Genomic DNA, 26,825 nt, shown 5'->3' on the forward strand with positions numbered 1-26,825 from the left:
AAGAGAAGGAGGCCATCGTTAAAAAATTATCAGAGAGATAGCACAAGTATCAAGACTGACCAATTTAACAATCTGGTGCATTTCTAAAAGGAAGAAATGCACTGGTTAGTTCAGCAGCACCGAAAGGCACTTAAGTGGATAATTACAGAACTTAAATTTAACGTTTATTATGGTGGTGTACAAAGGCAAAAATGCTAATACTTATGGACCTGACTGTACAGTATGTTCACAAAATGCCAAGAATTTGATTAAATGAATAAAGAAAGTCAAAAAGAAAAGTAAGGTGTATTATTGTGGAAAGATGGGAAAGACTTTTAAAATGGTTAAACAATTAAAACATGTCAGTCTGTCAGTGAATGATAATTTAATCAGGAAATCAAGACTAATAAAAAAAGACATCCGCAACATTTTATAGGAACTTTTTAATAAATATGCAGAACATGTACAATGAATCAGCATAAATACAAATGTTTCTCTTCTCAAATCAGTCACATTTTAAAACAATACTGTTGTTTTGCAGTTGTCACATTGTCACATTGTTCAGTTTCCAAGGACCTATGAATATTTTAATACGTGAGCTGGTAGGAATAATCACAAATCATTACTGCTTATGTAGTCAGCTCAGGCAATTATCTTTGATTCCATTCCATTAACCTTTAAGTCATTTTACACAACATACTATTCCTGTCGAACCTTCCCTCTCTGATTTTTCTAAAGATTCTATTCTTTCTTTTTTTTATTTTACTGTTTACTGTCGATTAAAGTGTAGGACAGGAAAGTAAACTGTTTCTATTACACCTACACCTGGCAGGTAGAACCACCAAAAGTGAAATGCTCAGTTCTCAACACCATTAAATTTTTAACCAAACCCCTCGTGGCATCACAAAGCACAGGATTTAATGTTCATCAATAGTGAAGAATATATTAGATTTTAGGTTTAGATAAATAGCTTTTGTATATTATTGGCTTCATTGAAACTCAGTACATAAATATCATACTTGTGTGACTTGAAATCATGTTCTACACCTTTAATGATGTATCGTTAACTCTATTGGAAAGGGATGATGAAATAATTATAAGCCTTGGCCCCATAAAAAAAAAAAAACTACTAGGTGAATTATGCCTAAATATATTCATTCAGAACGTTCTTACCACTGTTTGTACAACACAAAAAATCAATCTCCAAACAAAACTTCATTTTATTTCGTTGTTCTTATAATTTGAACAATTTTAATACTTGCAAATTCATTTAGCATATTGAACAATCCGCATTTGATCCACATTGAAGTAATCCTTAATATACTGTTTTAATATGCGTTGCTTGCTAAAATTAAAACAATATGAAACTGAAATTACAATACATTTGTAAAAAAAAATTGTTGTTTATAAAAAATGTGTTGTATTTTTATAAATGTGTATGGTTGGCCTGAGAGTGAAAAATATTTCACAGTTGGAAGGAAAATTATGTATATTATGCATTATCAAGATAGCTACATTCCCCTATCCTATCCTGTCACCTATATACTGACTGGAGCAGATGATACTGAGCTAGCCCTGGATTCTCGTGTTTTACGAGTGGGGATGGTAAGAACACAGCATGAGATGCCCACTGTAGCCTCGGGCAACTCATCATCCTCAGTCCATTCATTAAGGTCGGGGTTGTATACCTGAATGCATTTCTTGTACTTTTTCTCTACCTCGTTCCATCCTCCCAGAAGGTAAATCTTATTATTCAGTGCGGCCACACCTGCAGTGCTCACTCCTGTGTGCAAGGGGGCAACGTAGCTCCACTGGCCTGAATGAGGGTTGAAACATTCAACTGGCAACACATCAACCCTCTCTCCGCGCCCTCCAAGCTGGCTACCACCAAGAACATAGGCCCGATCGCCAACAGTGGTTGCACAATGCCAGCCTCTTGGAGTGCTCAGGCTGTTTTTATCCTGCCAACTATCTGTTGATGGGTCATAAGAACAGACAGCTCTGGAGTAGGCATTGTTGATGTACCCTCCAGTTACCAAGATCTTGCCATCAATGACCGTGCTAGCATGACAGCATCTTGGTACCTCCATGGGTGCTTTTAACTGCCACTGGTTAGAGGATGGGACATAACACTCAACTGAAGCCTGGCAGCCATCTGAATTGCGTCCACCAACAGCAAACAGGAGACCATTAAAGGTGTTGATGCTGAAATGTGTACGCTTTTGAATCATGCTGGTGAGATGGATCCATGAGTTGAATCGGGGGTCATATCTGTGTAGAAAAAAAAATCACATTAATTTACTCATTAATTAATTTTGTAATTTTGAGCCAATTTCTAAAAAGCAGCCAGAAACACAACAGGAAAAACATTTACCTGCAGAAATTGCTAACAGCATGCTTTGCTTGGTTCCTAGCATCATTCTGATCTTCACCACCAGCCACATAGAGGAAGCCATCCAGGACAGCCACACACTGATTGAAGCTTTTTGCAGGCATCTCAGCCAGTCTGTTCCAAATGTTGTCCTCATCCCTATAGAGAATGTCCCTGCTGAGTGATTTTTCGGTCAAGGCAGGTCGTCCACCGACAGTAAGCAGTACTTTTTGGCCACCACGGACCTTGGTTCTTCTAGACTGCAGGATGTTTTGTTGGTATGGCAGCAGATGATAATTCATGGCATCCACCAGGAGACGATGACACTCTGGATCTTGCATCATCCTAGGAACAGTTTGCACATGGCTGACCAGATCCTGGGCTGAAATGGTGCCAAAGCGAATGTGCGTTAACAGGTCTGATGCATACTTCAGTCTCTTCTCATCAAAGTCCAACCACTTAATTGCAATCTGAAAGGCTGTGAGTTCTGAGGGTAGTTGCAAGGAGTCATCTGTTAAGAAGTCGCAAATCTGCTCATAGGTGAGCTTCAAGAATTGTTCCATCTCTGAGAACTCAATGAAATTCTCTCGCATGAACTTCTGAGCTGCCTCCTTCGTTTCTTTTAGGTTGTATGTATCTGCGATGTTGACTACATACATACAGTTTTCAACACTTATCTGCTGCATTAGGAAGTCACTGCACATCTTAACTAGGGTGTGAATCTGCAAAAGCAAGGCTGCTGAGATTGTGCTGCCAATGGTGTAGAGTGACAAGGTCAGTTTTCCAGAGTAGGCATATGTGATGGCTGTGGCCAAACCAACTGGGGACAGCTCATTGAGATCAATCTTTTGAAGGGTTGGATCCTTCTTGAGAATGTTATGGATATGCTCACTACAAGATGCCATAACAACTTTGTGCACATCAAAAGACTTAGACTTGGTTGCTATTGTCAGATCACACAGGAAGCTGTCTTGTCTCATGTTACTAAGGCCCTCCAAGAGGTTAGGGGCATAGACAGGGTCATTGACCTCTGTTGAGATGCAGCTAAAGCCATTGCCACCTTCCAGAAGAGTGTTTAGCCCATTGATTTTATTGACTGGGCTGTCTTCCACCATGATTGTCATCTCATTGATGTCTGCTTTATTCTTCTTTGCGGCCTTGTTCTTTTTGGGTGCCATGACTGTAGCAGGGGGTCACAGCCCAGACCTAAAATAAGGGGAAAAATGTTAGTGGTCAGAGAACTGTTACCATTTATGATTATTAACCATTTTCTTTGATTTGGAATTTTAAAATAAAAGGCATGACGTAATTGCAGTAAACACACTTATTTTTACAACCATGTAACATCAAGGGAAGACATTTCATACTTTTGTTGTGCATTTTTAACCACAGCATTGGTGCCATTCAATTAACCTTTTGAGACCAAAACTAATATTGTGTGCCTTAAAATTTCTTTCTACTGAACTTGGTCAATATATTTAAATGGGAAGAAAATAGTAATATCCAATGGTCCTCATATATGAATATTACAATGTAGTTGGGAGTAAATGTGATAAGAGAAGATGACAATAAAAAAAAAGATGCATTTTATTATGTCATTCAACTTTTACTTTGTTTAAAATTTCTTTCCTTTTCTATGAAATTCAATCAGCTTTTCAGAATTCCCTTATTCATTCTGTACATGGCAATAACAGTTTACAATTTACACAAGAGCTCATCTTCTCATTATGAATAATAGTCTAAAATCTAAAGAAAGGACAACAGCATTTTTAAATTAAACTGAAGACTGTCATCAAAATTTCATTGATCTGTAAAAGTGAGCTTTTCTGTAGATTCTCTTTGAAATGTGTGACATATTATTGCAAATGCTGGGTCCCATTTGTGTCCCAAGAGATCTGCCTACAAACATTTAAATGGTGAAAAGCCTGTGGCCATTTCTTTGTTCAAGTGAGATGTTTCACACCTATTCCATTCATTCATTTCAGGCTGTGCTGTTGGCTGTCATTATCATGTGATTTTGTTAACAGTGGTTGAAAAAAGTTTGCCCTGACCGAGTATTTTGAAATGAACAAGCGAAGATCGTAAAGACAAAGTACATCACAATTAGCATAATTCTGTGCTGAATATTGGGACAGGGGGTACTGGAGAGCAGTCTTTGAATGCTGTCATCTTCATTTATTGTCAGGGACAAGAAGAATGATTAACATTTAGGATCATTTCAGTACTCTTTATCAGCTTTCCAGATGAGCTCAAAAAATTGGCTTACTGAGCTTTTCCGACATGAGTGAAGCTTCACCAGAACCTGTTTTAAAGAATAATTTCTATAGAACTGTATCATTCTACAAATAGCCTGCATAAATTGAGTATTAAATTGAGTATTAAATACGTATAGGATTTTCATTCTTTAGGCATTTTTATGCCACATAAAAGACCACATTGGCCTTTTAGAAAGAACTAAGTGACAGATAACTTTAAATATTGGCTTTTAAAACTATGTGTACATTTTATATGTTTATACCGTTACCAAACATTATATCTAAGAATGTCCTCTTTAAAGAGCTGCTATCGCAAGATATTGTGCATCAACATGCCTGTCTTTGCATCTGTCACAGCTTATCACTAGGATGTCCAGGAATAGCAGCAGCCCTGGATCGTTTACCCTAACAGTCCTTTTATAGACGTTCTGTCATGGCGAACAACCGCATGTGCACATCAAACATGTTTTTAGCTAAACTGTTTTTAAATTTTGTATAAACTGTATAAATCTAATATTGTATGTAATGTAGCAAACTTTATTAACAATCTTTGATCAGCTTCTTTTAAACTGCCATGCCTCACTTTGCGTCCCAGCTTGTTTAAAATTAAGTGTTCACATGTGACAGCTGCTTTGTCAAGAGCAAGAAAGAGTCATTAGTGTATTATAACAGATAACATCAGTCTGTTTATTAATTAACTGAGATACTTACTTTATTGTCTAAAGATCAGACAACACTTTGCAACTACATTTAGCAAGTTTTTTTCATTGGTTCTCTTAGATCTATGCCTAGCTATAACTATAAAGAAAACAACACTGCTGAGTTTAGGATTTAAGATTTACTTTTAAGCATTTTAAGCAGGTAAAAAAATAAAGAAGGCGCTTTTGCTTACCTATGCCAAGATGAAGTGGATGCCGGTGAGGGAAGGACTCGCACCTCCACGTTGGTGTGCAGGAGAAGGACAGACAGTCGCAGGGAGAGAGAGAGAGAGAGAGAGAGAGACGCTGTAGCTCCGGTCAGGTGGTCAAAGATGAACCCCTCCTCCCTCCACTGAGTAAGAAAAACTCTCTCTTTACTCTTTAATGTCACACATCCCCAATTCATCTCATTAATGGTGTGAGGAATGTTAACAGATCATACAGACTCACAAATCCGCTAAAAAAGGTCAAGGAGTTAAATATTGCATATATGCATACAGATATCATTTTTAAAACGATAATTAAGCATTATAGAGCAAGCTCTTGAGAATTAAAAAAATTTAAGTACCCTATTAACATATTTCTTATAATTCTTATTGCTAATAATTAATACAATTAATTGTAGTATTCATAAACCATATTCAGGAATATTATCAACCCCACTTTTCATTTTAGGTCACTTCAGTACAGTTCAATGCACTAGCAAATTCATGAAAAAAGAAATTATTCATTAAAATTGCATGGGGTTCATCCCAAAGAAGCACACAGTAAGAACTATAACGGGCTAATAAGAGTACTTATTATGGCATAGTTTGTTACACTTGTCCAATATCAGCTTTTCTTATGCCACATGATAACAATGATTATACTTCATTTGTATTTTGGTTGTATTATGGTAGGGGTATAGAAAATAAGGTAGCCCATGGAGTCTTTTGTCATGTCACACTTTATATGCTGTTTTGACAGGAGTGCACAGTGTGTGTAAGAGAAGAAAACATTTTTAAGTGTCTTGAAGTTATTTTTATTTTTTTTTGTGCCACTTGGGCAGCTCTGGTCCCTCAGATTGTGGCTCAGTGGGGACTCTAGGGTGTGCTGTAGTGTTGTAATGTTGGCAGGAGATTTTTGGGTGCTGTTGGTTGCATGGTGGGGCCTTTGTGGATCGGAGGTGCTTGTCTGGGGCATCTCAGATTGGAGACCTGGGGAGTTTGGATGCCCGGTTGTTGACCTTGGGATCTTTGCCTGCTGGGCCCAATGCCTGGTGGGCTGGAGCGCACTGGGTATTTTAGTGCCTTTCTTTCGTGACCACCTTTGACATTTTTGCTGATTTGTGCGCCATTGGCTTTTCTGTGGGAGCTAACAGGGTAGGCTGGCCTTTGGTGCCCGTGGGATGGGTGAGCCTTGGGTGCTAATAATCCCGTCACCAGTTTGCTGGTGTATAGTGATCAATGTTTTTCAGTTTACCTGGTGGTATAAGGCTGATGGTATGGCTGTGTCTGTCTGTTTATTTGTCTGTCTGTATGTATATCTGTATGTATGTCCTTAGTAGTGTGTACACATTTATAAAACCTCTATTTATGCTATATCTAGATAACATGTCCAGCCTTTTAGTTAATTTTTAAACTATCAATAATATGCAAATAGTTTCCGTTTGTGACATGACCTAGTATTCTATTGCATTAAGTGAGAATGTTCAAGCAACTAACAATGATTTTTACAAGGTATGTTTTTTTCTTTTTTTATTACCAAAGTTAATGTGGCACAGTGGCTTAGTAGTTAGCACTGTCGCCTCGATCCTCAAGAGTCTGTGTTCGATTCGTGCCTCTGTGTGCATATAGTTTGTAAGTGTTTTGTTTGTGTGAACTGCAATGGATTGGCACCCTGTCCCGGGTGGTACCCTGCCTTGTGCCCTAAGTTACCCGGGATAGGCTCCAGCCCTCTGTATACAATATTAAGCGGTATAGACGATGAGTAAGTGTGTGTTTATTAAAAATCCTTCTTAGAGTGGATGTTATGATTAATCCTACCAATAAAGTAGGACTTAACATTAATATCACACCCACCTTAGCAACTTTTAATTAAACTGATTTTTAAAATGTATTAGTTATAATTGATTATTTTGTTCTGGCGCCTACACGAGTCTAGTTTGTGTGGAAAACCATATAAACGGAAGGTTTCTGCGCACTTTTGAGTACAATTTGTTCTTCATATATTGGTATAATTCTAATTTTCTAAACAACATATAAAAGCAGTTCTACTTATAGCGTTATAAAGATAATTAATAATTGACAATACAATTTAATCTTGTCAGAAACACCGCCCATAGATTTGTAATGGACAGTTTCCTGATAAGGTCACGCTAATAAAGTTGAAACAACCGGACAATGAAGACTGTGTGTATTATTTAATGAAGAAAGTGATACTCCGAGGCGCTGGGACACGCTGGTCTCCGCCTGTATAAAAATGCCGACGGCAGGCCGCTGCTCCTCGGCTTGCCGTGATACTGTCGCCCGCCATGGCGTCGGCAGACGTTAAAAAAGTGTTGGAGCTGAAACTTCAGCTGAAAGAAAGCACCGAAGGACACACGGTATAGTTTTTGCTCGCACTTCAGCTCACCACAAACATGAGAATTAAACGTTTTTCAGCATAAAACACAGCTGTAAGCCTCGGGGAACAAATTCTGGGCAGCATTTCTTTGGAGTATGCAAACACCGCGTATGTTTATTATTTGCTTCATGATTTCTGGCGGGGTTAAATAAGAGTCAGAGTGTACTGTAAATGCATACAAGTGTTTAACATACAGACAGATATTCAAAATGCTGTTATATAAAAGTGAGGAATCAGTGGTTAAGTTTTGCTTTAGGTTATACAAGTTTACAAGTGGAGAGGTTTTGCTGTTTAAAATCGCTCCGTTTTCATAGGGTTTGTGGTGTGTCCTCATGCAGGTGGACAGCCTTTTTGCTCCTACCCAGTGGGACATGGTAAAGGGGGTTGGGACACTAGTGCCCAGGCCTAAAAATACGACAGCAGTTGTCTCGCTGCCTGTCCAGCTGTCAATCTAAATGAAAAGCATTAGAAAGAAGTAAAGCAATTAGTTGCTCTGAATAATTTAATGAATTTGCTGCCACATGTCCTCCTAAAAACAAAACTCACTTCCCTGTAATATTTACATAATATTTACCTGTTTTTTTTTTGTTTTGTTTTTTTTACTTTGCACACACATGCTTCCTGTTCTTTTCCAGCCTCTTCAGTAGGGTGTACTGCCATTACCCAATTATAGCACTTTGCCAGCTGAGTAGCTGCATGTGTGGTTTTTGCCATACATAGTGACTGCTTGCTCAGCACAATCTAGCTTTATGTTGAAGTGTCAAGATGGACCTGGCTGAAGGCCTTAAATGGCGTTCATTGGATTCCTGTGTTTAGAAAAAAAGTTAATTGAATATAAAATACAAACTTATTAAAAAAAAAAAAACTCTGGTTAATTGATTCACAGCATGAACACAAATACTGCAACTTTCTAGAAATATAACTGTTTCCTTTTAACTGCAGCTTGTGAAGACCTTGAAGAAGCTTCAAGAACTGGATATAACCCTTGAAATTCTTTCTGTAAGAAAACCATAATGTAATTTATCATTATATAAAATATTCATCATTTCCAATTATTAATTTGACATAGGCTTCTAAATGTAAACTTGAAATTATCTCATGCAATTAGGAGACTGGGATTGGTAAGGTGGTAAACTCCTTTCGCAAACATGATGATGCAGGGGAAGTGGCCAAAACGTTAGTGCATCGATGGAAAAAATTGGTTCCGAATCCATGGTAAGGTATTAAAAAAATACTTTTTAAGATATTTTCAATATTATTTGATTTAATGAGTCATTTCCTACTTGATGTTTAAGTATTTCACAGAATCACCTATCCACTCCAAAGGAACCATCTAACACTGAAAATCAACAAACAGGCCAAGATGAAAAGACTCAGGCTTTACAGAATGCTGTCCGTTCCGAAAGGAAGCCTAAGAATGAAAACTCAGTTTCTGAACGCACACTTTCAAAGCATGATGATGGTAAAAGTAAAGTGAAGCCAACCACAAATAAATTGAAAGACCACGTAGATGACAAAAAAGATGTCACAAAGAAGGACTCTGATGTGGGCTTAATGTCAAAGATTTCAGTCACAGATGAAAAATCATTCCAGCCAAAAGAGAAATCAACCACCAGTTTGCAAGCAGAGCGAATGAATGAAGGCAAGCATAACGTTTCTGATTTATCAAATAAAGCTAGGCCTAAAATGTCCACAAAAGGTAAAAATAGTTCTTTGAAGGAAGAAAGCAATTTGAGTGATGTAAAAAAGGGTAAAAAAGATGAAAAAAGGAAAGAAAAAGCATCAAAGATGGAGAAGGACGTTGAGAGTGATGGCTTTGAAACACCGTCCATGTCTTTTGAGGATTATTTAAGTTATGATCTTGGAACTCTAAAACGGAAGAAGAGGTTGTGTGAGAGTAACCTGAAGCGCATTAAGATTGACCAAAAACGGGATGTTGAAACGTGCAACTTCCACACAAAGTTAGGAAAATCCATTAGAGAAGCCCCAACTACAGTGGTAATTATACAGGATAATTATATACATGATTTGTAAACTATGGCTGTTTATTTTTTTTGATTGGATGCATTTTATTCTTTAGGCCTCAAGGAAATGCGTGATGGACTTGCTTAATGTGCCATTACCCACAATTTCTCCAGAATGTGAGGATTCTTCTCAATATCAGTACTTTACAGAAAAGAAAGGTTTGTTTTATTCATCATTGTATTTATTTATTAGGGGGGCTAGCAGAGGATTAAGGTTTTTTATACATATAGTCAGTTAGTCAAAACATTATTAGTGTCTACTTACTGGCACACCTGTCAGGAACGAACAGTAAATGTCAGCACTGCAGTTGCCACAGACAGACCATTAAGGTTGAAGATTCTGAAACATGGTCTTTTCCCATTTTTCAGCAGTCCAGTTTTGTACTGAATTCCCTGTTCTTGATTAACAGGAGTGGAACTTAATGTAGTCTTCTGCCGTTCTAGATTATCTGCCTCTTGTTGTGCGATACATTCTGAGATGCATTTTATGCTCATCATGGTTGTAAAGTGCTTTAACTGATTTAATCTGCCACTCCCTGACTCCCTTTTTATTTATTATTTTTAAATAAAATTATTCTCCTTTGTGTGCTAAGACTTTAACTCATGAAAAAAATTTCTAAAATAGTAAAACCAGTCTGTCTGGTACCAGGAACCATTCCACAGTCAGGGCTAAAGAGAAGAGATTTTTCTTTCCCTCATTCTGACATTTGATGTGCAAATTGACGCTCTTGAACTGCACAATTTTCAGTTGCACTGACTTGGTTAATTGAAAGTGTAAAGATGTTCATATGTGGGTGTATGTTTGTATTGGGTCCTGCAGTTGAAGAAAAAGTTGCAGAGGTTTGTGAAGAAGCCCCAGTGTTCACTGGTCAGCGGCTAAATAAGAAGATGCAGGTATACTCTGGGACTAAGGTTGTGTACCTTCCCACCATGATGACCTTGTACCAGCAATGCATCCGAACACTACAAAACAACATTGACTGTGAGTGATCTGTTTAGGTGTCTTGTGTTCTTGTCATTTATATGATGAATGTCAGAGTTTTCTTCTTCTTTTGTCTTTGTAGCACTTTATGAAATTGGAGGTGTGCCATTTGAAATTTTGGAGCCTGTGCTGGAGCGGTGTACACCGGATCAGCTGCTGCGGATTGAAGAATGCAATCCTGTATGGGGTTAAAATGAGGGATGCCTATCATTTAAACTACCATGTCCTTTTTTTTTTTTTTGCTTCTAGGCATGGTGATATAAGCTTTATAAGTATATATGAATGTCTTTATGTTTAATATAATGATCAGCTACTGTTTAGGTTTATGTTGCTTTTATGTTGATGATTAAAAAAAAACTAAACGGAGCATAAATTTAAAGAAATTGCCTTCAAAATCACTGCCCATAGTCAGTGTGGCGTCCTTGCAGTCGCAGCTAGCATTTTTTTTGTTGTTATTTTTTTCCATTAGTCCTTTTTGTTTTCATTGTTTCTATGCTTCTTCCTATTCTTGCCCTGCAGGTGTACATAGGTGTGACGGATCATTTGTGGGAGAGGCACTGCATCAGGGATTTTAGAAACGCCATATTGCAAGAATATGAGTCCTGGAGAGAAATGTACCTCCGACTTTTTGAACAACGAGAACGCAAATTCCATGAGCTCACCAAGAGCATAGTCTCTGCTCACTCTGGGAAGCCCAAAGGTAAATGTTGTTAGTATACTGTAATCATGCCCAATGTTTAGATGCATCCTTCCCATTGCTCAATAACTTGGATAGCACATAAATAGGCTACTGCTGGCATTGGCCTGACTGTTTGTCAGCTTAGGCTATGAATAGGTTAGTGAACCTGTGGTGAAATTAAATTGTGTTCTATTGTGAGGTCAACCAGTGCTGGCGTGATATTCCCGGAATCTATTGCACTCAGACTTTTATCTAACGCTGAAAGTGCAGTGTGTGATGCTTGTTCAGCTGTCAGCCATGTGACCTCAGTAAAAGCTTCACCATCAGATGACCTTTTGGTTATTGCCTGAGGTGTGAGTGCATTACCGTTCGTGTTGAGACCTCAGCATTAACTGGTCTTTTAAAGCCTTTTTTTTTTAAAAAGGAAGTTTTACACTTTTTCCTTTTTTTTTGCATTGTCACCAAATTTATACATGGTATACATTCTAACAAGCCACCTTGTTTTTAAAAAGTAGTCGCAGTAAATGAATTTGGGTTTAGAGTAAAATAGTTTGGACTATGTGATCCTTATTGTGGAGCATTTGTTTTCTTTTGTCAAATGTTTTCCCAGCTGTGCTGTGTTTTCGGCTCCTCCTCAGGAAGACAGGTGAAAATGGCGTTTATTCATTCAGCTGCCAAGCCACCTAGAAACGTGCGTATCCAGCAGGAACTGCATGGCACAGCAGGCCCTGGGCTCCCTCATGCCGCAGAGAAAGTCAGGTTAGTTCTGTCTGGCAGGCCTTAATTATCCATTGGGTTTCATACTCTTGATTAATTTCTTTATCTATAATAATGAAATTCAGATTTTAATTTATATGTTTGAGTGTTTTAAAAGTGAAGATCATTTAAAAATAAACTTTTAAAATAAGATGTGTTCATTTTTTATTATTATTTTTTATAATGTTCGAGCACAGTTTGGTCAAGAATGTAATTTCTATGGAACAAAGGCCTTAAGTGGTGTCAGACTACGATGAATGATTATTGGTCTTTGTTCCTGTACTAGTGCGTAAAGGACTATGGACTATATTGACCCAATACCTAATCTATTTTGTTGTTTAAATTACTTTACTTTAAATTACTTTTTAACATGTCATGGTTTATGCAAATCTTAAACCATCTTGAGTCAAACTGAAAAAAGATCCCAAAGTCATTATCATGGTTTTTGTCACTCTTTTAACTCAGTGGAAGAATTACGGAGAATAGAGGTAGAACTGGCTTAACTGAGTCTCCTAAGCCCTTTAACACTGGATCAGGAGCCAGTCAGCCCCAAGACCCACGCAGGATCAGACGTGAGTGAGAGGGTTCATATCTGTCCAGTTTTAGAACAAGGATGTCTAATTATCTTTCTTTATAAGAGGCTGAATGTAAGAATTGTTCTACAAGTGTCACTTTTGTTACTATGTTATATTGTTAAACATTTTCACATAAAATTTAGAGTAATTTGCTTCCAGGAAAGTAAATTATAAACATTTTTATTAATGAACAGTAAAATTGGGTAACATTAAATAATGGTCATCCTTTTATTATAATTCCTTTTTTTTTTACTAATATATAATATACCCATTTTTGTTCGAATCATTTTTGAAACTGAGACAGGATACAACCAAACATTGGAAGGTGAAAAACAATCCTATAAAATAATCAACCAGTATGTACAATGCATCCATTGTGTATTCACAGCGAATCACTTTTTCTTCCATTTTATGTCACAGCCTTATTCTAAAATAGATTAAATTATTTTTTTTTCCCTCAGACTTCTACACACAACGCCCCATAATGACAACATGAAAAAAGTTTACTTGAGATTTTTGCAAATTTATAAAAAAAAATAATAAAAAAAAAAAATTGAGAAAGCACATGTACATAAGTATTCACAGCCTTTGCAAAATTGAACTCAGGCGCATCCTGTTTCCCCTGATCATCCTTGAGATGTTTTTGCAGCTTAATTGGAGTCCACTTGTGGTAAATTCAGTTAATTGGACAAGATTTGGAAAGGCACACTGTCTACAGTATTTCAGGTCCCACAGTTGACAGTTTATGTCAAGAGCACAAACCAAGCATAAAGTCAAAGGAATTGTCTGTAGACCTCCGAGACAGAATTGTCTCAAGGCACAATTCTGGGGAAGGTTACAGAAACATTTCTGCCGTTTTAAAGGTCCCAGTAAGCACAGTGGCCTCCATCATCCACAAGTGGAAGAAGTTTGAACTATTCTCTTCCTAGAGCTGGCCGGCCTTCTAAACTGAGTGATCAGGGGAGAAGGGCCTTAGTCGGGGAGGTGACCAAGAACCTGATGGTCAGTCTGTTGGAGCTCCCGAGGTCCTCTGTGGAGAGAGAACCTCCCAGAGGGACAACTGCAGCAATTCACCAATCAATTTCATGGTGTAAAGTTGGGTGGCACTGTGGCTTGTTGGTTAGCACGGTCACATTGCACCTCAAGGGTTTGGGATCAATTCCCGCCTCAGGTGTATGATTCGAGTTTGCATGTTCTCTCTAGGTGCATGTGAGCGGTAAAAGATTAATTTTAACATCACTGAATAATATTATAAGGATCTAGATTTACTGATCATTAAATTTAATGTTTCTGTTTTTTATTATAGGAGTGGCACCAATGATGGCGAAGTCTCTGAAAGCCTTTAAGAAGCAGTTAGGACGCAGATGAAAAAAGAAGGTGATGGATGGTGATGCACTTTCATTTTGTCATGACTTGGGAGGTTATGCTTTTTTTTTTTTTTTTTTTTTTTGTTTGTTTTTTTAAACCTACTTCTGAGTATATTTTTCTATATGAAAGGACAATATGCACTTATTTAAATCTGCATTAAGATACACTGCTGACTGTGCTGTAATGAAATGCACTGGGTAAATAAATTAAATCAAATGAAACTGCACATTTGTACGCCTCATTGTATTGTAACAGTGGACGATAACTCGGCCAGAGCCTAGTGTAAAATGCCTTGTCTCCATCTAGTGGCTTGTAAATACTGATTGTGATTTCTACTGCCCTGTAAAGAAATGTGCAGTCATAGAAAACCAACCAGAAAAGGTCTTTTTTTTATTATTATTATTTTTTTGATAAATAAGGATGATTGATTATATTACTGGATCATTTTGGAAAATCAAACAATCAAAAAAGGTTTTTTTAGGACTTACTCAAGTATTGCACCTTTATTGTACCGTTGCATGGTTTTCTTTCTTCTGTTAATAATTTCTAGAGTTATCACAAAGTTGTAACAAAGTGTACATGTCAGAAAAAAATATATAAAGATAAGCCCAGGAAAATCTGTGATACTGAGTAATTTGTACCAGAATGTACAATTTACACTGTGTGTGTGTGTGTGTGTGTGTGTGTGTGTGTGTATATATATATATATATATATATATATATATATATATATATATATATATATATATATATAATATATACACACACACACACACACATCTCAGTATGTGTGTGTATATATGAGTTCACACGCACAAATATACAGATTTTGGAGAAAGGTTTTCAGAAAGTGAATATAAGAACAGTGGCAGTATACATACGTACATACTGTTAATGCATACATGTATCCTTTTTTTTTTTATTAGAAACACAAGTATTCATGCTGTTATCTTATCAGCTAATGTTGCGGCAGCGGTGAAATGCAGATACAGAACATAAGCTTCAGTTAATGTTTACATCAAACAGCCGAAGGAAGAAAGAAGGTGGCAACGGTGTAGGTACCAGATGGGCTAATTTCAGTTTTGGACAAACTGCTGAAGAGAAAATTTACTCCAGAAAACTAAACTTTTGGAATTTTATCAAGATGAAGATGGATGGTCACAAACCATCAAGCAAAGCTGAGCTGTTTGCTTTTTTGCAATAAGAGTGGTATAACATTACCCAACAGCAATGTGAAAAACTGGTGGAGACCCAAAACACACAAAAGCTGTAATTGCAAATCGGGGTTATTCCACCAAAAACTGATTTCTAAATGTTATTTAGCCAAAGCATTTAGACATTTTGTTAAAATATTTGCATTTTGATTTATTTGAGTTATTAAAGGTTTGCAAATATCGGATGATCTTGGGTTATTGTGTTGTTTTGTCATTTGCTTTAAATATGCACACTAAATAACAGTTACATTTGGGAGAAATTTTGCCAGCAGTTAAGAAAACAAAAAAACGAAACAAAACTGTTCGTCTCACCAATACAGGCCCCTGTAAGGAAAAAAAAAACATAAGAAACTGATTATTTCGCAGTCGTTTTTTTATTGTTTTTCTGAGCTGAATATTGCTAATTTACCCTCTGAACTTCCAATTCTGACCTGGAAATGTATTTCTTTGCAGTTAGCACTAGCAGTGTCGGCATGGTGGCTCAGTGGTTAGCACTGTCGCTTTGCACCACCAAGTTTTGGGTTTGATTCCTGCCTTGCGTCTGTGTGCATGGAATTTGCACTTTTTCCCTGTGCTTGGTAAGTTTCCTCCCCTAGTCCAAAAACCTGCAGGTTAGGCTAATTTGTGTTCCCAAATTGACTCGTGTGTGAATGAGCATGAGAGTGTGTGTATATGTGTGTGCCCTGTGATGGATTGGCACCCTGTCCAGGGTGTAAGTCTCCTGGCATAGGCTTCAGGTCCCTGTGTGACTCTGTATACAAAGTAAAAGACAATGTAAAAACGAGTCACTTGTGCAGCCATGCAGCTGCACATACAGGAAGCAAGCAATCTCATGTCATGTGCTATTAAAGACACTTTCGAGAACTGTTCTTGCATTCGAGAAATGTCATAATTTTCTGTAATGTATTAATGCAGTCATTTCTAACTTTTCACCTGTGCTTAACGCTAACATTTTTTTAAAAACAGACTATAAATACACACATTTGATTACCTATGCTTAGTTTTTCTTTGTTGCTATTGTTAAGTAGTATAAAATAGGTAACTGGTTTATTCATTCATCTTATCCTGTACCTGGTCTTTGGGGCCTGGAGCCTATCCCAGGAGTTTTGCGCACAAGGCGTGTTACATCCTGGACAGGATTCCAATACATCACAGCACACACACGCACACACACTACTGATAATTTGGGAGTGGCATCAACCTTTGGACTATGGGAAGACACCGGAGTACCTGGAGAAAAGCAAAGGGAGAACATGCAAACCCAATACAGACATACCCGGGATGTGCGACCCTGGAGGTGGAGCGCTAACCACTACACAAAACCAAATTACCACTTCTTAAAAAAGAAATTAATCATTTAGGTCTGTAGCTGGTAAAATGCTAATGAGAAAAGATCTTGTCAAGTGTATAGCATGTTTGACATATTGCCTTATTCAGTTCCTCCAATTCTTTTTTAAACTTGACATCATCTTTTACTTAAAAAGTTTCCAGAGTAAGAGGTGCACAGAGGTATTAGAGAACAAGGCGAATTGTATGGATATTCTGTTTCTCAAATTAATCAGAGAGGAACAAAAAGCTTGATTGAAATAATAATAATAATAATAATTATTATTATTATAATTTAGTGTGTTGAATTGTACCCATACTTTAAATAGACTTGCGTGTGAAAAACAGACAGCAGCTTTAGTGACCACAACCAGGAAGAGATCTTTGAGGTTTTGCTGTTGGTTTGGTTATATTATGTAAAGCAGAAATTGTTTCTGTGCAATAGCTTGGTAATTTTTTGCAACCTTTACTAATAGTCTAATAGTCTGTTTTGCAGATCAAACCTGCAAGTAACTGCTTAACTAGATGGGACAGACCCTGACAAAGGTTTCAAATCACCTTGTTTCTGTTGAGCTTATGAGCAGTACGCAAATAGCCACAGAACTGCAAATATCCAGCGATACCACCAGAATTATTTTTAGAGATTACTGCATTACATATTTAATGTATTAATACACATGCCCTAGAGCAACATGGTCAATGCAACATAATAATGCATGTAAAACACAGAGCATATCATAAGAATGATGATAATAATATTAATGTTTTAATAATCTTCTATACATGGTGCTCAAAAAAGATGAAATAATCACATTTTATGAATCCATAAAAGGCTGAAGAGGCTGATGGTCAGAAGAAAAATATCCACACTGCATCTGTCGGTCTGATTAAAAATCTTCTGACCTGACAAGATCATTAAAACATGGTCATCCACATGGTATTGACTAAACAAAATAAATTCATTCTTGATTAACAATTAACAATTAATTAAGCTAATTTGATAAATAGCTGGTTTAACAACAAAAGGAAATTTAAACATTTAATGGCATGCATCTCAACAGATAGACTCGTAAGTGTGTATGACATTCATTTTAAGGTAAAAGGCAGAAAAAGGTAATATGCTAAAATCTTACTATGATAAAACCATGTAAAAAATTTTTTTAATGTTTTTTGATTGTTTTATTTGAATTGGATTAAATTGCATGTCCCTTGTTTTCATTTATGGTGAAATCATAGAGAATAAAATTTTCACAATATATTTGTTGAACTACAGTAGGCCTAGAATAAGCTTGTTTTTAACTGGCTCTGCCAAACCTACTTTTTATGCATGCTTGTTTTGTAATGTTCATGTCATTTAAGTTCACTTTAGGTGCACTGTGTTTACTTAAATATTTAGAAAAAAACATAAAAGTTTTCTTTTTGCTATAGATAACAAAGGTTATACCTGTTACAGTGACATTGATGAGATGTCCCATAGCTATGACCCCAGTGCTCTGACATATGGCTTTACACTGATATAAGCCAGTGTCGTTGAGAGTTAGCTGCAAGAACTTTACAAAAGCATCTTGTTGCCTGAACACGGTTTCCCTGCTGATTTCACTCTCATTGGAATGGATCAAGTATCTATTAACGTCAGTAAGGGGCTGGCATGGATTTTCTGACTCTGAAATACACCAAATGACCGAGATGCTTCCACAGTGCTCTTCGTCATACTCTGCTGTGCACCTGAGAGTCAGTGGCTGTCCCTCTGTTCTCCGTACTGGATGCCTTGCATATTTCACTTGCACTATAATTTTATCTGGAACAAAATATTGCACTTTTTTTTTTGACAATGTTAGGAATATATTGTTGAGGTTCAAGGAGATATAAAAAGAAAGACTCACCATGCCTTTGAGGTGTAGATTGAAATGTAAAGAAAGAAAATAAGAATAAAGAAAAAACAGTGGAACTAATCATCACCATGGCTGCTCTGCTTTAACAAGTATGCTGTTCTCGGTGCTCTCCCACCACTCAGGTCACTTCCTTCCAACCAAGGTGGGTGGGGGGACCCTGCAGCAATTAAAGGCTGAGAAAAAGACGGCACATGGTTCGCAAGACCATTCAGTAAGTGTATTATGCAAAATAGGTTCATGATGTTTATATAATGTCACAATAAAGGATTTTTTCCAGACAATGAAATGTTGTGTCCGTAGAACTTAGAAACTTAACGGTTAGCAAAAGACGTTCATGTGACTGGGTTGAGGGTTTCAATAGGGAAGCTTCTTCCAGCTAATTTGGATGTTCCTTTTTATCAGTTTGTTCTGCATTGTGCATTCCATGGTTCTGTATTTTATTCATTTATTTACTTATTTATTTATTTTTGAGCTAGGAAAAAATTCACATACCACATTTTTATTCAACAAACAGGACGGTTAGCCAGTTCAGTGATTTTATAAATAATAACCTCCTTAAGGTTCCTGCCTTGGGTCTGTCTGTGTGGTTTTCATGCCCTCCCTGTGCCCTGTGCTTGTATTCTGTGTGTGTGTGTGTGCGTGTGCGTGTGTGAGCATGTGTGCCCTGCGATGGATTGGCACCCTGTCCAGGGTGTACTCTGCCTTGTGCCCAAAGTCTCCTGGGACAGACTTCCTGTGACCCAAAAACAAACAGAAAATCCAAACAGCAGCACAGAAATCTATGACTAGGACTAAGGCTAATGCAAACAAAACCATGAACTGAGAAACAAGATAATATCAGAAATGTGTTGCATTGTGGAGTGTGGTGGCTATTTTGGTAGCTACAGTAGAGAAAACCGGAAGTTGTAGGAAATGTGTATGAAACAAATGGTAAGGCAAATGTGCTAAAATAGAAAGTCCCTGTGAGAAAGAGAATTGGATTTATTGTACAAGTTGTTAAAGGAAGCCAGGTAACCATATTATATACTATATTGGGTCCATACGAGATTCCTGGTGGAAGAGTGGAATGGTGATCCTGACATTTTCCCGGGATCCTGCCAGATGTGTTTTCTTATGTTGTTTGTAATGTACGTATTTCTGGCCTTTCTGGACTGCTTGACTGAGTAAGCACTATTCAATCAAGCAGTTCATAAATTATAAATCTCTTGAGTTGCAGTTAACAAATGAATGGGTACCAATCAACGAACGATGCTAACTCAGTCATTTAAAAAAAGTTATGTGGAGACAATTAATACATATTCATTTATGTATCTACTGGTGCCATTATGGTTATGTGACGCACTGCTGCACTTTGTCACAAACAGCTTCTTACTATAATTATGTATACAAATAAAACAAAGTGAAAAAAACTATGTGACTGCTAATGAGGATAAATATGGACTGGCTACAACATAATGATTTTCACAGAATGCACTGCTGTGTAACATCATGATGCTCAATCTCTATAGGCAAACTGATGAGACAGAACAAGGTGCTGGTGAATCGTAGACTGTATAAACCCCTTTTCGACATTAGATGTTTAGCATTAGAGCACTCAGCTTGTGATCATAAGGCCGTGACTCGGTCTGGTGGCTGGCTAATAACCTTGGGCAAGTTGTTTAAACACAGTTACCTCTGTCACCAAGCAGTATAATTTGGTATCACCTGCACGGTTGGGAGGTAAACAGTGGAGGGCTGTGGCGTAAGCCGGTGTCATGGCTCAGGGCCGCGGAAACGGAAATCAGCACTGTCTTAGCGACCCATGACTTTTTAGAACGATATCCATTACTGGTTATCGCCCCGGTCTAAAATAAAAAATCTTCAGGGACTCACAAATTCTGTTTTAAGGTAATAGAAAAGGACACAAAATAGTTATCCATTACTGGTTATTGTCTCAGTCCAAAAAACCTCCTGATCTACAGGGACTTACAAGTGTTGTTTTAAGGTCATAAAAAAGAACAGGAAAAGTTATGAACATTATTAATATATTCACTTATAATTCAAGGTTTAGGACAATTCTGGCCTGGAGAACCACAGTTTAGTGTTTTCATATATCACAGAACACCATTTCACAGTAAACTCTGAAGCTCGTTCAAACTCTTGATTAGGTTGTACTAGCAACAGTAAGAATAATGTTGACATAATAATAGTGACGACATCAGTGCACGACTGCCTTTAGAAACCTCTAGAACGTTAACAACGTGCGAAAAAAGCATAACAGCGGCCCTCTTGTTGCCACCTAGTGGCCATCAATTGTTACTACAAGCCTTATTTAATCTCATGCTTAGAATTTGTGACTACTGTACATATTAAACTTATTTAAAAAAAAAAGATATTAAAGAAGATGATTATTTTCTTTTTATTATCAGGATTCCCATGATACAAAATAATTCTGAGCATTCACAAAAAATTAAGCTGTATTATTATTGTAATATAAAAACATTCTGAAATCCATTCCTGGATTCTTGTCAGACATTTATTTTACAGATAAAGATTACGTCTAAAGCATGCAGACACACACACTCTCACTTATCATCTATACTGCTTTATCCTGTGTACAGGGTCGCTAGGGATCTGGAGCCTATCCCAGAAGACTCAAGGCATGAGGTGGGGTACACCCTGGACAGAGTGCCAATCCAGCACAGGGCACACACAGTCATTCACACACTACGGGCAATTTGGGAACACCAGGTAACCAGGTAAACTCCATGCACACAGACCCGAGATGGGGATAGAACACAGACCCTGGAGTAAAACACACATAAACTTACTGGATTTTATATTTATGATCTTTATATTTATGTATTTTCGATTATATCACAGTTTCATTCAGTTTAAAACTTTAACAATTATGAGTTTCTTGTATTTATGCAGCCACACATGCGAAAATACAACAATTTATTTGAAAAAAAAAAAAATTCCCGACGGGCATGTCAACCAAAGGTGGGCAAATGTGTAGTTTGCTGGGTTACTTTGGCCTTATCATTGCATGCCCACTTTCAAGCAGATCCAGATCCAATTAAATTATGCAGGCTACAGATCAGAAATCAAATCGAATGCAAGGCTATTTCTTTATCTCTATCTATATCACTCACATATTGGCTGGGGTTTGAATATGCCAGTTAGAGTTTCCCTACTGTGACCTCACATAAGGAAATATATGAGATATTTGATATATGAACCTCTCTACCAGCTTGTAGCTCAGCTCTGCTGTTCTCTGGAAGAGGTGAGTCTCAGCAGTAGTTCACAGTGCATTTAAAAGAGGAGTGAAACAGAATGAGTTTCATGTATGTATAAACCATTATGCAAGGGCTACTTTAACTGGCGCACTAACACACTTAGGGGAGCTTTGAGAACAATTTTAACTTGTTAAGAAAAACAGTCAATTTGGGAGCTTAAGGCATTGTGTAACTTACCAGTTCCTTATTTATTCTTGTTTAAAATGTAACATCCAAATTTAACTTACCTTACATGTTTTACATAATATAGTACAAAAACATTACAAATTATACATTTATAGTATAAAAAATACATAGCCACTGCTAGAAAAAATCCCATTTCGAAAAGAGCCCAATTCCTGGCATGCATTTTTAAGAAAAACATTTAAATTACTTAGATTTGCTTAACTATCCAACACATTATCAAAGCCTGAAACTTATAGTTTTAAATAATCAATAAAATTTTACCTTAGAAGGTCACATAAAGTCCTAGTGAAGCATCATAAAAAAGTGGAAATTAAAGTAACGCTAATCAGGGAAAAGGTTTTATTTTGCTAGAGATCATAAAGATGAGTTCAGAGTGACCCTATTCCAAAGTGAAGGGCACATAAGGGTAAGAAGGAAAGTGCATTACTCTCTGCACCCATCATGCAAAGTGGCCACTGTATAAGCCTCGGGAGGCAGTGTTATGATCTGGGGTTGCTTCAGTTGATCAAGTCTAGGCTCAGCAATGTTATGTGGCTATAAAATGAAGTCAGCTGATGACATGAATGTACCTGTTGTAAAAAGCCCCCAACACCAGTTAAAGTGTGTAACCCTTTTTCTTTTGGCCAGGCACTGTGTGTGTGTGTGTGAATAATATTGGCCAAAGTATTTTTAGCATCCCAGTTACAGTAAATATACTTATCATGTTTATGAGCTTAAAACAAGGTGGCATTGTGGCATAACGGTTAGCACTGTGGCCTTAAACCTCCAGGCATAGAGAGTTTTCCCTGTGGCTGGTGAGTTTCCTCTGGATACTCCGGTATCCTCCCACACTCCAAAGATGGTTAGGTTAATTCGCATTTCCAAATTACTCTTTGTGTATGAGTGAGTGTGTATTTGTGTGTGCTTATGCCCTGCAATTGATTGGCACCCTGTCGCAAATGTACTCAGCCTTGTGATCCAAGTTCCCTGAGATAGGCTTCAGGCCTCCCACAACCCTGTAGGATTAGTGGCGTGGCGGATCAGTAAGAGTGAGTGAGTGAGAACTAATTTTCCTTGACAAGAAACTAAGATACCGTATCTTTCAAACCCCAAGAAGCCTGATAGAGGGAGGGTTCATCACACTGTTTTAAACTGGCAGGTATTACATTTTAACGGGCAAAAAAACCAAACAAATAAAAAGCATTTACAGTGTAAATGGCTCACACAGGAGGACAGCTATTTGCTGCACTTAAATGTCATTATATAATCAGATTAATACAAATTACACCACAGGATTTTCATTTGCATTTAAATTGAGACATAATACTTTTAATAATCCAATTGAACAATTTTAAATAATCAGGCATCAATAAAAATATATCAAAATCATTTAATGTTAAATATTAAACAGTAATAACTTCAGGCCAACAAGAATACAATGAGGGCATTTGTAGAACCTTTTCATCAGCATCAACAACGTTTGCTGATGTGACCACTGAGTATATGGGGAAAGTTCCTGGTCAGTGGTCTGGTGACAATAATAATGAAATAAATCTTTAAAAAAAATTTTACCTCAATACATAGAGTGGTGCTTGTGTGATTATAAAATGCTGAGATAAAACTTCAGAAGCAAATTAATTTTCTGTATTGAGAGTTGAGCTTTCTCCCCCAATAAAACTGCTTCTCATTAAAGAGGAGTTGACTAGCCCCTGGTCCAGCCCCATAGTAACAGTACACAAAACCAACCGGTCGATCAGGCTATGTATTGACTTCTGCCGTTTTAACGCCATCTTCACCTTTGACACATACTCGCTTATCCGTGTAGATGCACTGCATAGGGTCTATGAGTCACGTGACAAAAGAACGAACGATTCGGACCAGAATGTATGAGGTGAGCTGCTCGTTCTATTTGTCATAATACAGTATGTCCTTTAGCGACATTGTAATATTTTAATTACTGGAAGTATAGCCAAAAATTTTTATATGTGTGGGGGATTTGTTAAAAATATATAACATTTTATTTTATTTCTAATCAAAATAACTAAATGAAATAAATGACTCAAAAAAAGATTCGTTCATTCTGACGAACGAGATTCAAAGAACCGAGTCACTGAATTGATTCAAACTCCCCATCACTCTTACGTTGGCCCGCCCCGCTGTTAGGCACACAACATTTAAGGCGCAGCTTGTGTTGTGTGTGTACTAGTGTGTAGGACAGTGTGCGCGCGCGCGAGTAGTCCGCTGTCATCACATTTTACTGAGGCAACATTGTGTACATTTTGTTTTACACAATACAATGCACTATGAGGGAGAGTTTACTTCAGAGGTCCCTTGTTAAGTTATCATTTCTGCACGGAATTATTCATGGACACTACGTTCTCAATAGGCTTTCTCTGTTTTTGTGCTCTATCTGGTCAAAAGCAAGTTTAAACGAACAAAACATCTGAATGCAGTGTCATGCCAAATAATAATGTATAGAGTTCATGTTTTTTTGTCACTGCATCAAAAAGTTGCTAGAGATTATATCAGTATCTCAGTCTTCTGAAAATGATGGCAAGTTGTCTTCAGTTAAACACAACAAAGTTGCAAAGAGCGTCATGCATTTGAACATGATTAAACTGTAAACACTATCAGTGATTGTGAGATGCAAAAATATTCACTTCGCCTTAGAGAAATGACTTTGTAATACATCCTAAACAGAGGTTTCAACACACATTTTTGTGGCATGTTGGGAGATCTTACTGTCTAAGGAGTAGGACATAGACATTATCATTTCTGAATGGACCATGATTCAATGCTATAGCCCAGTGCTCCTTATACTGTATGTAGTTACTGGAACCCACTAGCATTTACAGTTTTAGGATTTGTTTCTGTACTTCCAACTCTGCCGATCATCAGTTATTTATTAACGCTTTAGGAGTTTGATCAGGTCCAGTGGGCAGGTATAATGTTAAACATGGAGATTAAGAACTGTATTGTAAAACCTTTGATGTAGGCTGAAGTCTCCTGTGGTGAATACATTTACATTTAGGCATTTGGCAGACGCTCTTATCCAGAGCGACTTACATTATTTTTTTCATTAAACATCTGAGCAATTGAGGTACCACTGAGCTACCCCTGGCGCTGCAGTGTGGGTTAATGTGGGTCACTATGATTTCTTTTTCTGGTGGAGGTTCTTGCAGGAAATTCTTACAATCTTCCAAACGTCTTACAGTAGTGAAAAAATAATAATTGAGAAATATGGTATGTATAACAGAAAATGGGCCAGTGGTAGCTCAGTGGTTAAGGCATTGGACTACGGTTTGGAAGATCCCAGGTTCAAACCCCACAACCACCAAGTTGCCACTGTTGGGCACTTGAGCAAGGCCCTTAACCCTCATCTGCTCAGATGTGTAATGAGATAAAAATGTAAGTCGCTCTGGATAAGAGCGTCTCGTAAATGTAAGAAAAATGGAGGATGCAATTATAGTGTGACAAACTTTTATTATCCAAGGAAACAAAATAAACACCAAACACCACACTCTGCAAAGCTGTGGGAATGATGGGCATTGGATTACAGTGTATGGCAAAAGGGTCTACATTCACCATGATTATCGTGTAGGGGAGCGTCAGGTGTGACCAAGGTCTTTGGAACATTCACAATGATATGAGCTTACCTGGTGGCAGGCTTCTGGATACCTTTGCTTGGCTGCACTCTGTAGTGAAGCAGTTGATATTCTGGTGAATATTGGGCCACTTTTCCTGAAATAATTGTTAGGCTTTTGTGAGTGCCTGGGTGGCCTGTTGCTAGAGAACCCAAGTAACTCGCTGGCTTCACAGATGGGACAAAGTAACCTTTTTCCCATTGGTGTGCCGATTAGGGATCTTTTACACTTGTTTGTCGGTAATCTCCTTTTCAGCCAGGATATACTTATCAGCTGTTTTTCTGGGAAAAGCAGGTTATCTGCTGGGCAGATCCTATATATGTATGTATGTATGTATGTATGTATGTATGTATTTATGTATGTATGTATCTATCTATCTATCTATCTATCTATCTATCTATCTATCTATCTATCTACCTACCTACATACCTATCCATCCATCCATCCATCCATCCATCCATCCATCCATCCAAATAATCAATGTCTTCAACTTGCTATGTGACCTTAAAGAGTCCTTGGCATATTGGGCAAGTAATTTAGAGCTCAACATAGAAGCACCTAATCTCTTAGTGAAAATTCCCTTAGCTGAGCTGCCCTGTTAAATGAATGGAATTGACTTTCTTGTACCTACACTACCATCAAAAGTTTGGGGTCACTTGCAAATTTCTTTGTTTTTGTTTAGTGATTTATTTTCTACATTCTACAACAATACTGGGGATTTCAAAACTATAAAATAACACATATGGAATTAAGTAATTACGTAACAACAACAAAAAGAACAGTTAGTTGTTATTTTAAGACACAGAGGTCAGCCTTTCTGTAATAGTTCTTGCAAGATCAGTATTGTCAAGTGCATTTGCAAAATTCGTCAAGCACCATAATGAAACTGGCTCTCATGAAGGCCGTCCCAGGAGGGCGAGATCAAAACCTACCTCTGCCACAGACGAGAAGTTCATTTAGAGTTATCAGCCTGAAAAATGACCAATTAACAGGAATACAATTTATACAGGAATGC

At 37.4% G+C, this 26,825-nt stretch overlaps 3 protein-coding genes across 4 annotated transcripts; 1 reads left to right on the forward strand and 2 right to left on the reverse strand.

Annotated features, from left to right (window-relative positions):
• Nucleotides 1–1,181: 1,181 nt before the first annotated feature.
• On the reverse strand, nucleotides 1,182–5,599 carry klhl31 (kelch-like family member 31). The gene is made up of 3 exons (XM_053502425.1): nucleotides 5,498–5,599; nucleotides 2,354–3,556; nucleotides 1,182–2,250 (listed from the first exon to the last, which is right to left on the reverse strand). Exons 2-3 carry the CDS (start codon nucleotides 3,526–3,528, stop codon nucleotides 1,518–1,520), a joined length of 1,908 nt encoding a protein of 635 aa, XP_053358400.1. The 5' UTR covers nucleotides 3,529–3,556; nucleotides 5,498–5,599; the 3' UTR covers nucleotides 1,182–1,517.
• A 2,212-nt stretch (nucleotides 5,600–7,811) lies between these two features.
• Nucleotides 7,812–14,308, forward strand: eloal (elongin A, like). 2 transcript variants are annotated; one of them, XM_053502597.1, is made up of 11 exons: nucleotides 7,812–7,887; nucleotides 8,850–8,906; nucleotides 9,016–9,122; nucleotides 9,203–9,905; nucleotides 9,988–10,090; nucleotides 10,752–10,913; nucleotides 10,996–11,093; nucleotides 11,433–11,613; nucleotides 12,231–12,351; nucleotides 12,814–12,920; nucleotides 14,230–14,308. In XM_053502597.1, exons 1-11 carry the CDS (start codon nucleotides 7,816–7,818, stop codon nucleotides 14,289–14,291), a joined length of 1,773 nt encoding a protein of 590 aa, XP_053358572.1. In that variant the 5' UTR covers nucleotides 7,812–7,815; the 3' UTR covers nucleotides 14,292–14,308. The 2 variants fall into 2 exon arrangements, 1 of the variants encoding a protein (XP_053358572.1); XR_008361027.1 differs by lacking the exon at nucleotides 14,230–14,308 and having other exon boundaries at nucleotides 12,203–12,351.
• Nucleotides 14,309–15,057: 749 nt separating this feature from the next.
• On the reverse strand, nucleotides 15,058–19,016 carry zgc:174945 (uncharacterized protein LOC793867 homolog). Its single transcript, XM_053501479.1, has 4 exons — nucleotides 18,715–19,016; nucleotides 18,276–18,629; nucleotides 17,644–17,734; nucleotides 15,058–15,829 (listed from the first exon to the last, which is right to left on the reverse strand). The coding sequence occupies exons 1-4, from the start codon at nucleotides 18,791–18,793 to the stop codon at nucleotides 15,814–15,816; spliced, it is 540 nt and encodes a 179-aa protein (XP_053357454.1). The 5' UTR covers nucleotides 18,794–19,016; the 3' UTR covers nucleotides 15,058–15,813.
• Between the last annotated feature and the right edge of the window lie 7,809 nt (nucleotides 19,017–26,825).

Source organism: Clarias gariepinus, chromosome 8 (genome assembly GCF_024256425.1).
Source record: "Clarias gariepinus isolate MV-2021 ecotype Netherlands chromosome 8, CGAR_prim_01v2, whole genome shotgun sequence".
Classification (NCBI taxonomy): domain Eukaryota; kingdom Metazoa; phylum Chordata; class Actinopteri; order Siluriformes; family Clariidae; genus Clarias; species Clarias gariepinus.